This window comes from Bufo bufo, chromosome 8 (genome assembly GCF_905171765.1).
Source record: "Bufo bufo chromosome 8, aBufBuf1.1, whole genome shotgun sequence".
Taxonomy (NCBI): domain Eukaryota; kingdom Metazoa; phylum Chordata; class Amphibia; order Anura; family Bufonidae; genus Bufo; species Bufo bufo.
In genome coordinates, this window is record NC_053396.1 from 199227970 (window position 1) to 199240123 (window position 12154).

The 12154-nt window shown below is 43.4% G+C and overlaps 1 protein-coding gene across 2 annotated transcripts in view; it reads right to left on the reverse strand.

Annotated features, from left to right (window-relative positions):
* Positions 1–12154, reverse strand: part of VARS1 (valyl-tRNA synthetase 1) — a 43301-nt gene that overhangs the window by 9241 nt on the left and 21906 nt on the right. For both annotated transcript variants that reach the window (XM_040442770.1, XM_040442771.1), the window contains exons 8-20: positions 11527–11691; positions 11361–11442; positions 11159–11278; positions 7854–7962; positions 7680–7768; positions 7508–7598; positions 7296–7420; positions 7083–7186; positions 6510–6668; positions 6337–6427; positions 5459–5564; positions 5228–5298; positions 4613–4738 (exon numbers count right to left, since the gene is read on the reverse strand). In XM_040442770.1, coding sequence (XP_040298704.1) covers positions 4613–4738; positions 5228–5298; positions 5459–5564; positions 6337–6427; positions 6510–6668; positions 7083–7186; positions 7296–7420; positions 7508–7598; positions 7680–7768; positions 7854–7962; positions 11159–11278; positions 11361–11442; positions 11527–11691 — 1438 coding nt within the window. The remainder of the gene's footprint in view (positions 1–4612; positions 4739–5227; positions 5299–5458; positions 5565–6336; positions 6428–6509; positions 6669–7082; positions 7187–7295; positions 7421–7507; positions 7599–7679; positions 7769–7853; positions 7963–11158; positions 11279–11360; positions 11443–11526; positions 11692–12154) is intronic.

The following is a 12154-nucleotide window of genomic DNA, read 5'->3' on the forward strand; positions in this document are numbered from 1 at the left end:
ATGCGTTTTTGGTGCGATTTAAAAAACGCACATGCGTTTTGTGTTGAATTTGAACTGCAACTTCTTAATAGGTCCATATGACCCAAAACACAAAAATAATACGATGTAAAATGTGAAAATAATAAACAAAATCTAAAAACAGGTTAAAATGTAATATATATAAATATAGGAAGTACATATTCATTAGTCAACAAATGGAAACGAGATGACAGTTCATAAAAAAACTCTAGTATATAAAAGGACATCATCCTATATATCTTATATTCTGATATAGTATACTCTTGATAGATGTTATGGAAAATGGTGCAAGGGGAGGTGGGCCCATCAACAAGAGGGGATCACACTGCCGATAAACGGCCAAAATGTGATCCCCAATTGAGTGAGGGGCACACCACCCATTCTATAGGAAACCGAAAATTTCCAATTCCGCATTTAGCCCGGCTGGCATCAGGCTTCCGAAATTCTAAATTTGTTTGGATTCTGCCCTGGACATCCGTTCAATGTGATTTCCGCCCCTCCAATGTTTGTCTATTTTTTCTAAAGCCACAAACGACAAGCCTGAAGGGTCTTGTCCATGGGCTTCTTTGAAGTGCCGTGAGAGTGAGTGTTTCTCATATCCTTTCTTAATATTAGAAATGTGTTCGGATATCCTCACTCTCAAGGCTCTCTTAGTCCGTCCAATATACTGTCTCGAACACGGACATTGAGCTAGGTAAATCACACTGACAGAGTTGCACGTGAGAAATTGTTCTATCTCCCACACAAAAGTATTCTGTGTGGAAGATACCCTCTTAGTGTTTCTTGGAATTTTCGTGGTTTTGCAACAGATGCACTGGCCACATTTATAAAAACCCTGCAAGTTAGTTAATCTTCCAGCATTTGATATTTTTAACTTTTTAGTCTTGACCGAGGGAGCTACTTTTATCCCTAGGTTAGCCGCCCTCGTGTATATTATTTGTGGTCTTGAAGGTATTAGCCTACCTATTACTTTATCTTGCAGAAGGTGGTGCCAATGTCGTTTGATGATTTCTTCCACTTTCTTCCTTTGTGTTATATAGGGAAGAATAATTCTGAATTGGGGGTCTATCTCATTTTGTTCTGCTATTTTTACAGTCAATAGTGCACTTCTTGGTAGCTTTCTCACCTTTTCCAATGACCCTTCTAGTATGTTACTCGGATATTGTTTGGCCAGGAACTTATCTCTCAGATGTAAGGCTTCCACTTCAAACTGGGCCTCTTCGGTACAGTTCCGTTTCAATCTACGGAACTGTCCGAAGGGTACATTTAATAGCCAGCTTGGCAAGTGGCAACTGGAGTGTAATATAAATGCATTCCTGGCTGAGGGTTTTTGGTATGTCTTGCAGATGTATTTATTGGCTACTCTCGTAATTGCCAGATCTAAAAATTCAATTTCCATCATATTAGTGTTACGGGTAAAAACCAAGTTCAGATTATTTACATTCAATTCTACTAAAAATTTCTTAAGACTGTCTTGATCTCCCTTCCATATTAAAAGAACATCGTCAATATAACGTTGCCAGAGCACCAGGTCGCCCCCTCTATGCACATCAATGGTTGCCCGCTCCCATTGTGCTAGGAACAGGTTTGCATAGCTGGGGGCAAACCTGGTGCCCATGGCCATTCCTCTAATCTGTAAATAAAAACTTCCTTCAAAATAAAAATAGTTGTGTTGTAAGATGTGTTCAATACCTTCTAAAATAAAATCTGATTGTTGCTTTTTCATTGTCTTGCAACAATCAGACTGGCTATTAAATGTACCCTTCGGACAGTTCCGTAGATTGAAACGGAACTGTACCGAAGAGGCCCAGTTTGAAGTGGAAGCCTTACATCTGAGAGATAAGTTCCTGGCCAAACAATATCCGAGTAACATACTAGAAGGGTCATTGGAAAAGGTGAGAAAGCTACCGAGGAGCTCACTATTGACTGTAAAAATAGCAGAACAAAATGAGATAGACCCCCAATTCAGAATTATTCTTCCCTATTTAACACAAAGGAAGAAAGTGGAAGAAATCATCAAACGACATTGGCACCACCTTCTGCAAGATAAAGTAATAGGTAGGCTAATACCTTCAAGACCACAAATAATATACACGAGGGCGGCTAACCTAGGGATAAAAGTAGCTCCCTCGGTCAAGACTAAAAAGTTAAAAATATCAAATGCTGGAAGATTAACTAACTTGCAGGGTTTTTATAAATGTGGCCAGTGCATCTGTTGCAAAACCACGAAAATTCCAAGAAACACTAAGAGGGTATCTTCCACACAGAATACTTTTGTGTGGGAGATAGAACAATTTCTCACGTGCAACTCTGTCAGTGTGATTTACCTAGCTCAATGTCCGTGTTCGAGACAGTATATTGGACGGACTAAGAGAGCCTTGAGAGTGAGGATATCCGAACACATTTCTAATATTAAGAAAGGATATGAGAAACACTCACTCTCACGGCACTTCAAAGAAGCCCATGGACAAGACCCTTCAGGCTTGTCGTTTGTGGCTTTAGAAAAAATAGACAAACATTGGAGGGGCGGAAATCACATTGAACGGATGTCCAGGGCAGAATCCAAACAAATTTAGAATTTCGGAAGCCTGATGCCAGCCGGGCTAAATGCGGAATTGGAAATTTTCGGTTTCCTATAGAATGGGTGGTGTGCCCCTCACTCAATTGGGGATCACATTTTGGCCGTTTATCGGCAGTGTGATCCCCTCTTGTTGATGGGCCCACCTCCCCTTGCACCATTTTCCATAACATCTATCAAGAGTATACTATATCAGAATATAAGATATATAGGATGATGTCCTTTTATATACTAGAGTTTTTTTATGAACTGTCATCTCGTTTCCATTTGTTGACTAATGAATATGTACTTCCTATATTTATATATATTACATTTTAACCTGTTTTTAGATTTTGTTTATTATTTTCACATTTTACATCGTATTATTTTTGTGTTTTGGGTCATATGGACCTATTAAGAAGTTGCAGTTCAAATTCAACACAAAACGCATGTGCGTTTTTTAAATCGCACCAAAAACGCATGAAGAAATCGCATCATACAAATAAAGGATTCCAGCCCAGATTTTGTAGATTGCTTGTGACGATATAAAAGGGGATGACGTTTCAACAGGGATATAGCTACTGAGGAAGAGGACGGAAGTCCTCGAAACGCGTTTAGCGTTATATCCCTGTCTACAGCAATATTCCGGATATGATGATAAAGATTTAAATCATCCTTCATAAGTGGAGCGCTCCATCTCTACATCTTACCGAAAGCACCTTCTCACAGGAATACCGGAAGTGAATTTCCAAGTCCCGCGATACCTCTGAGATACCACGTGTTCAATACCAGAGTGCGAGGACGCCGAGAGTGAGCGGTGCAGCGAGTGACCAGGGCCTGACTGCTGTAAACCCGCCCAGGACGCTGTAAGTGAGCGGTACAGCGAGCGGCCAAACCGGACTGTCTGTAACACTCGTCTAAGGGTAAGCGATATTTACCTCCAACAGATTCTATGTCAAGGCCGTAATACAAACCGGCCAAAGGACTGCTGAAGTAAGCATTATATTTAGGGGAGTGATATCCCCCAGCAGTATCAATATCATAGCCATTGTAACTTGTGGATGTCCGTTTGGATCCGGAACAATTGAATACACAGACTGTGGACATTATATAGGAGACCAATTGGTTTGGTGATTTATGCCACTTAAGAGACATTATCTTCAACAGGATTGATCAGGATACACAACGCTAAGCAATATTGTTGGTATCCATATATCCCAGGAGGTCCCATGTTTTGACATATGTGTTTTTGTATTTACATATCCATACAACCAGGGCATTTAAGCATTTTTATTCCTTTTAGGGTTTTTTTTTTAGTGCATATTTTTATTGTAATGTTGTTTTAAATTGTATGTGTTGCTGCTACTACTCCATCGCTGATTGGGCAGATAATAAATAGTACGTTTGATGTGTACCACATAGTGAGTGCCAGTCATTTTTCTATCCTTCTCTGAAGCTTATGCCTATAGGCATTTGCTTCCGATGATCTTATAGTTTAAACTAGAAGACGAATAAGTAGGGAACACTGAGGTGATAGCCGGGAAACTGAACTTCTCTATAAGAGCAGGGATCAGCAACGTTCACTACTCTACCTGTGGTGAAATTACAATTCCTAGAATGCATATTTGCTTGGTTTTTCTTCAAACTTTCATAGAAGTGAGCGGAGCATGTTGGGAGTAGTAGTTTCACAAGAGCTGGTGTGCTGACCCCTGTATTATATGTATGTCATCCAATTTTGTGAGGGTAACAAACCATCTAATGCGTAAGGGGCGGCCTGACCACTCGCCACCGGATGGAAGATGCTGGGGGAAGAGAACAGTCACGCATGTTGGATTTAAAAATATCCAATCTTTTTGTTCTTAGACAACACATGCATACTTGGCCAGACAGACATGTGTATCGGGGAAACGGGAGAGACAGTTGTCATGAGCGTTCTGGCCAACACTTATCTCATGTGTTTGTCCGGCTTTATTCTGAGAGGTTTTCCTACGTGGATAAACGTACGAGTCTACGAGATAAGCACACGTGGTACCTCACCTCTTTGAAGGGCAGCTTCTCGGTCAGCGTAAGACCTAGCATCACCATTCGGGCCACCCAGAAGAACAAGATGTCATGTCCAGTCTCCAGGAGAGTGCCGGGGTAGAAAACCTTTAAGTCCTCAGACTAAGGGAAATCAATATAATGCGTTTTATTATCCAATATAGTGAGGAAACAAGTACAAGAAACAGGACACCATGCATCTGGACAGGTGGGAACCTGGTGGCCACTAGAAGATCCAACTTAAGGGGATCTTTATACCACAGCTATGATATGCCATCAGTTACTGATTTGCTGGAGGTCCTACTGCCAGGACCACACCAATTCTGAGAAAGGAGGGCAAAGTCCTAATGTGTTTCCCGGCACAGCGACCACCAGGCCAACTACTAGGGCAGGAACATGCAACAAGGCCCCACTGGCTTGAATGAGTCTGTATCACAATTCCCTGTCCAGTAGGTGACCAGGACGTCCATTGTGCAGGAGAAAAGCAGCCTTGGTTCCCTCAGTCTCAGAACCGGCGACGGTCGTAGAGGCCGCACCCACACTGTATAAATCAGAAAGTTAGGGCGGAAATACCCCCGTAAATACTAAGCTTCAATCTTTAGGGATCCTAACCTCATTGGGCCAGCCAAAGATGGAGAATGGGAAAATTCCAGAGGAAAACCAGGTGTCAAGTACGTCTTCATCTGCAACACAACACAGAGATGTAGAACTCAAAGTGAGGACAACACAGCGAGTGACGCTGTACAGTTCATGTTACGGATGTACTAAGAACCACAATATAAGGTGAGTCAGGAACAAGTCTAATCTTTGGAAGTTAGTTGTTCCTACTACCAAACTACTTACCCTGCCTCAGCGACACCTTTTCAGGGGCAACGTTAAAAGCTTTGGCGGCCTTGGATCTCACCTCCTCCTCCGATCGCCCGCTGATCCAATATTTGCCGTCTGTATCCTGTACAAGTAAACTGCATGGTCAATACGTATGATAAATGCATCGATACTGTCAATTGTTGTATAATGTTTGTTAAAAGGGGTTTTCCAAGGCTTTTAAACTGGATAGGTCATCAGTACCTATTTCGACCCCACCCCCCCGACCAGCTGTTTGAGAAGGCAGAAATGCTACTGTGAGCACCGCGGCCTTCTCACAGCTGTCCCTAGGCTAGTGGCATCACATTCATCAGTCACAGGGCCACGGTGCAGCTCAATCCCATTCAACTGAATGGGGCTGAGCTGCGATACCAAGCACGGCCACTATACAATGTACGGTGCTGTGCTTGGCGAGCTGCGAGAAGGCCGCGGCGCTCACAGGAGCGCTGGTACCTTCTCTAACAACAGCTAATCAGTGGGGGTCTCGAGTGTCAGAAAACCCCCTCTAAGCTGGTCACACAGGCACAAGATACCTTTCTAGTGTTAGGCTGCCAGCTAGCCTCCCCTACATATGCATACTTGGCTAAGCTGATCATGCGTATTCTGTAAATGCGTAAAAAAAGAGGCTGCCAGACACCTCCACGAGACAGATAGGGCAGCTGAAATCAAACATGCTCGATCCTTATCCCCCTGGACATCTGCTGCTTGGGAAAGTGCTGGGAGGCCCCATACACATTAGACGGCTGACATACTGCAATAATGTGTATGGCTAGCTTTAGGACGCAGTATCAGCTGGCATGCTACAAAGAGTCTAAGTGGTGTCCCAAATTAAAGTGCAGTCATCCGAACCCTCTCACCTCTCCGGGTGGCACAGACGGGTCATTAATAGTAACAAAGTAGGCCGGGATACGGTGACCCCACCAGAGCTGCCGGGAAATGCACCAATCCCTGCAAAACGAAATTCAACATCAGAAGTAGCAAGTACTCAATGCCGACAGCAGCGCTCACATCCGTGCAGCGCAATAATCACCTGATATTATCCATCCAATTAAACCAGGTTTTAGTGTGGAACTCGGGTTTGATGGACAGGTGTCCATCACGGACGGCGTCCGCTGCTTTCTTGCCCATCTCATCGCAGCGCACGTACCACTGAGGCTTGAGGAGCGGCTCTACAATGTCCTTAGATCGACTGGAGAAAGAAAGAGCCTTGTCACAGATGTAGCAGAGCGGAGTATGTTATCTGGTGGAACTCAACGTGAAATCAATCTGTGATTTACACAAGGCTGCAAGCAACCCTCGAGCAGTACTTTAACTTTCAAGTGATTGTATAAGATTGGGAAAATCTTTTTTAAATTTTCAACCCCCTCAAAAAAACTAAACAAAGCACCACTATTGCCTACGAACTGGTACTGTAGCTGAACTGCTATACCACACACAGCCTATGGACAAGAATGGCGAAGTTTCCTGAAACCTCTTGTGCCCACACACTGCAGATGGAATCTAACCCAAATTACATGTCCCACCTCCGAGCACCATGCGATCCATGTTAATAGAATGCTTCTAATATTGCAAAAAGCGAGCAATGACTTCATGAGGTCATTACCTGCAGACTGGGACCACCATGGGATTGTCCTTTATTTCCTTGAATAATCCCTTATCTTTCAAAGCTTGCAAGACGGCTTTCCGGGCCTCAAAACGCTTCATTCCCTAAAACAGGAAAGAAAATTCAAAGTGTTGGAGGACGAAAAAAAAAAAAAAAAAACCACGATGAGGCCTTCACAAAACGATAAAATATCACTGCTCGGCTTCTCCTCACCAAGAATGGTTGTGGGACATTAATCAGGAGTCCGTTGTCATCCATGATGTTCACAAACTCGAGCGAGTGTCTCATCCCAACCTCGTAATCGGTCTGGTCGTGAGCCGGGGTGATCTTCACCGCCCCTGAAATGGTGGGGGGAGAGATGGAGAAGATGAGGAGGAGACGAGAGCGGCTTCCATACGGCAAAGACTAGTCATGCTCACACTTACCGGTCCCAAAACTCATATCCACAAACTCATCAAAGACAATGGGAAGGAGTCGCGATGAGAATGGGTGGACCACAGACTTTCCCCTCAAGTGCTGGAATCATGAAGGAGAGGAGTAAATATCTTCTGAGGTACGAACCAAAACGCGTCACCTAAAGAAGAACTGCTCGCTTACCTTGTAGCGCTCGTCCTGAGGATGGACAGCCACGGCCGTGTCCCCCAGCATGGTCTCAACACGAGTGGTGGCCACTACAACCTCCTCATCTAGAAGGACATCCATATCAGAAAGTAAATGGGGTGGGGATCAACAACAGACACAGAGGGAACAAGAAAGGTCGTAGGATCTCACCTGTATCTTGTATTTTATAAGCAAAGGACACCAACACCCCAAATTCCACGCCCTCCTTGTATCCAGGCACCGGCAGCACTGTGCGACCCGTCAGTTCCTTCTTGTCTACCTACAATACCAATGTCATTGACGTTAAAACCATCGACCAACCTTCCAACAGTGAGTAAAAGGGATGACCAAATTCAAGGCTGGCCGTCCATTCACTATACTAAACTGTGACCTGATAAACCAGACCCCTAGGCCACACTTAGAGGCTATGTCCTCGGGCGGACATGTGTCTCCATGGTAACAGACTACAAACAAACCCTGTGTAATTTGGCTCAGCAGCCAAATTCTTACTAACCTATACAACGAATGTCAGCAAGAAGTAAAGGACAGAGAGAAGCAAACATGGCTCTGGGAAGTGACTACATAAAGTATGTTTGTAGTCTGTAACCATGGAAACACAAGATGCACAGGATCTGTAGATACAAAACGGTACGAAATTTTTCATGAAGATGGTTACAAAAATATATATTTTTTCATTATAGATGCAAAGAAGTTTTTCCAGCTTTACTTGAACAAACATTAACCCCTTCCCAACTTCAGTTCAGTAATGCCGACAAGGGACCAATCAGAGTGGTCCCTTGTCGGCGATTGCTCCAATTGGTTAGTCTATCAGACTAACCAATAGGATCGCGGCAGTGTAAAAGTGCCGGTTTCAGGCTTTGATCTGCAGATCAGAGCCTGAAATCAGGCATTAGCTGATCTGTGCCCCCAATATGTGTCCCTCATCTGTGTCCCCTGTCCCAATCTGTGCCCCCAAATAGCTACTGTCTCCCTCTCCGCGCAATCTGTTCGCAGTGGCTTTAAATTTGGCGGCCGTGCTCTGCACGTGCCAGCCTGTGGCTCCCACTGTGCATGCCTGTGTCCCCTGCCCCCATATCAGCCCCCTGCCCTCATCTGTGCCCCCTGTTGCAGTCCTCTTGAATGTGATGGCGGCGGCTCAGTTCCTGAGCCGCCGCCATCAGCAGCGAGTGTCAGCTGTATGCCGACACTGCTATAACCCCTTAGATGCCGCGGGGGGCTCCCTCTCTCAACCATGTGATGGCAACAGCCTGATGGTTGCCATGGCAACCGTACGCTTTGCAAATGCGTCCAGTGTTGCCATCAGAAAACCTGATAGTACTATACTTTGCAATACGAGAGCATTGCAAAGTATAATACAGCCATCAGCCCCACTGCATCTTCAAGATCCAAGAGGGAATTTAAAAAATAAAAAAAAAGTTAAAATAAAAAAAAAAGTTAAAAAAAAAATATATATATAAACAACAGCCTTTTCACATATCCGCTCATTTATAAGAGATTAAAAAAATAAAATAAACTACACATAATTGCTATTGCTGCATCCGTAATGACCTGATCTATAAAACGATTATGGTACTAATCCTGCATGGTAAACGCTGTAAAAATAAAAATAAAAAACTTTGGCGGAATTGCTGTTTTTTTGCCTCACCTCAAAAAAATAAAATAAAAAATCTAATAAAAAAGTGGTAGAACACAATACAAATTTGGTGTGGCCATAACCGTATCAACCCACAGAATAAAATCATATCAGATATACTACATGGAGAACCCCATAAAAATAAAAAACATTGACAGAAATGCAATTTTTGCCTGCTTCACCTCCTAAACAATGGAATAAAAAGTGCTCAAAAACTGTACTGTAGTGTGCCTTCAAATATGACACGATACCCAAAAGCCATTCCAGCAAAATCTGCTCTCCAAAAATCATATGGCGCTCCTTTCCTTCTGAACCCTGTCGTGTGCCCATACAGCAGGTTACGACCACATATGGGGTGTTTCTGTAAACTGCAGAATCAGGGTAATAAATAGTAAGGTTCATTTTGCTGCTAACCCTTGCTATGTTATAGGAAAAATTGGATTAAAATAAAAAATCTGCGTACAAACTGAAAATTTAAAATTTCACCTCCATTTTCCTTTAATTCTTGTGGAACACCTAAAGGGCTAACATAGTTTGCAAAAACAGTTTTTAGCAATTTGAGGGGCGTACTTTCTAAAATGGGGTCATTTATGGGTGGTTTCTATAATGTAAGGACCTCAAAGTGACTTCAGAACTGAACTGGTCCTTGAAAAATTCGGTTTTGAAAATTTTATATAAAATTTGAAAAATTGCTTCTTAAATGTCTAAGCCTTCCAACGTCCTAAAAAAATAAAATTTTATTTTTTAAATGATGCCAACATAAACTAGACATATAGGGAATCTTGAGTAAAAACTATCTAATGAGGTATCATTATCTGCCTTTAATGCATAGAAATTAAAATTTAGAAAATTTTTTTTTTCCCCACATTTTCTGTAAATTTGGGATTTTTTTATAATATAAAGGTAAAAGTTATGAACCCAAATTTACCCCTAACATACGAGATGTCACGAGAAATCAATCTCAGAATGGCTTGGATAAATAAAAGAATTCCAAAGTTATCAACACATAGTGACACGTCAGATTTGCAAAATCAAGCCTGGTCACGAAGGTGAAAAATGGCTTGGTCTTGAAAGGGTTAAAGGGGTTTTCCCATCTTATACATTGGTGATATATCGCTAGGATATGCCCCCATTGGTCTGATAGGTGCAGATCCCACACCTCTGGGGGGGACACCTATGTCAAGAATGGAGCCCCGAAAGTTGTGGAGGGCGCACTGCGCATGTGCAGCTGTCCTCCATTCATTTCTATGGGGCCGCCGAAAATAGCTGAGTGCTGGCTCGACTATTTCCGTCGGCTCCATAGAAATGAATAGGAGCGGGGTGTCCCCCCCTTCCCCAGGGTCTTCCGCTCACCACCTTCCCCGCTACATTCTCGGGTCCCAGAGAAGACACCCACACCTATCAGACAGTGGAGACATATCCTGGCGATATGCCCCTGTTGTCTCAGATGGGAATAAAGCTTTAATCTTCAATACATAACTTCTAATATACTTGTTTATTTCCTTCAGTTTCAAGATCTCTACTTTCTGTCATTGAATTGCAACCATTTGGTTCTCAACTAAAGGCTGAAAACCTGTCCTGACGATGAGCCGACTGTCGTAGGCATTGCTCTATGACCGGAGTATGCAAGTCTTCAGCCTTTGAAGGTCAACAAGAATCTTTCTATTCCCCGACACCAAGAGGAGATCTTAAATGCCAAGGAAGCAACCTACACTTCACCAATCCAGCAGATTAAATCAAGGCAATTAAAAACACTTGAAAGTCTTCAACAACCCTAAACTTATGAGTGTCCCAAATATCTGCTCCTCCAGCCACTCCTCACCTCTATGTCCGATATGGCAGAGTTGAGGGTGCACGACCAGTTGACCAGTCGCTTGCTGCGATAGATAATACCGGTTTCATGCAGACGAATGAAAGCTTCCTGGACGGCTTGTGATAGTTTCTGAGATAAGGAAACGAGAACATTATTAATTGGGGGAATATTCTCAAATGGAAAGAACTGGAGGAACATGGTGGCTTCTTACTGGCTCCATCGTGAAACAAGCTCGATCCCAGTCCAATGAACTACCAAGAATCCTCAGCTGGTGATAGATCCGGTCACCTTTTCTGGTAAGAAGAGAAGGAAGATGGTGTGAGGGCCATAATATATAGCTAATGGGAGCAATGATGGGTAAGCAGGCCATGACTCACTCTCCCTTCCATTTCCAGACCTCCTCTATGAACTTTTGTCTGCCCAGGTCATGGCGGGTCTTCTTCTGTTCTCTCCAGAGCTTCTTCTCCACCACGACCTGAGTAGCAATCCCTGCGTGGTCACATCCAGGGTTCCACAAGGTCAGCTCACCTTGCATGCGATGCCTTAAGGGAAAGTAATGGGGGTTAAGTTGGCCGTAGACATTAGATAAAAGGTCAGAAGAACCCACCAGTTTCGGGGTTTCCTCAACGGAAGAAGTTGAGGAAGATGATGGGTAGGCAGCTGAATTCCGACAGGCACCATCCATATGTTCTCAAGTGCATAAAAGTTGCTACTAGAGGCGTCAGGCAGCGGCTTATACCTGTCTCTACTGAGAAACACATGCACACTTGGGCCAAGCCCAGGATGCATGTGGTTTGCAAAGGATAGCTATCGGAGGAGAACAGCTACCTTCAGCGTCACAGATACATGCTATACACCTCATATTTATTGGGCCTCGCTGCATCCTGCTGGGATGCCCTTGTATCAGTAAGTATGGACCTCAGTGTCAGGCTGGCGAGACGATGAGGACCCTCCACTCGGATTGCATCCAAAATATCAAATAATATCTAATCTCTCTAATACAGC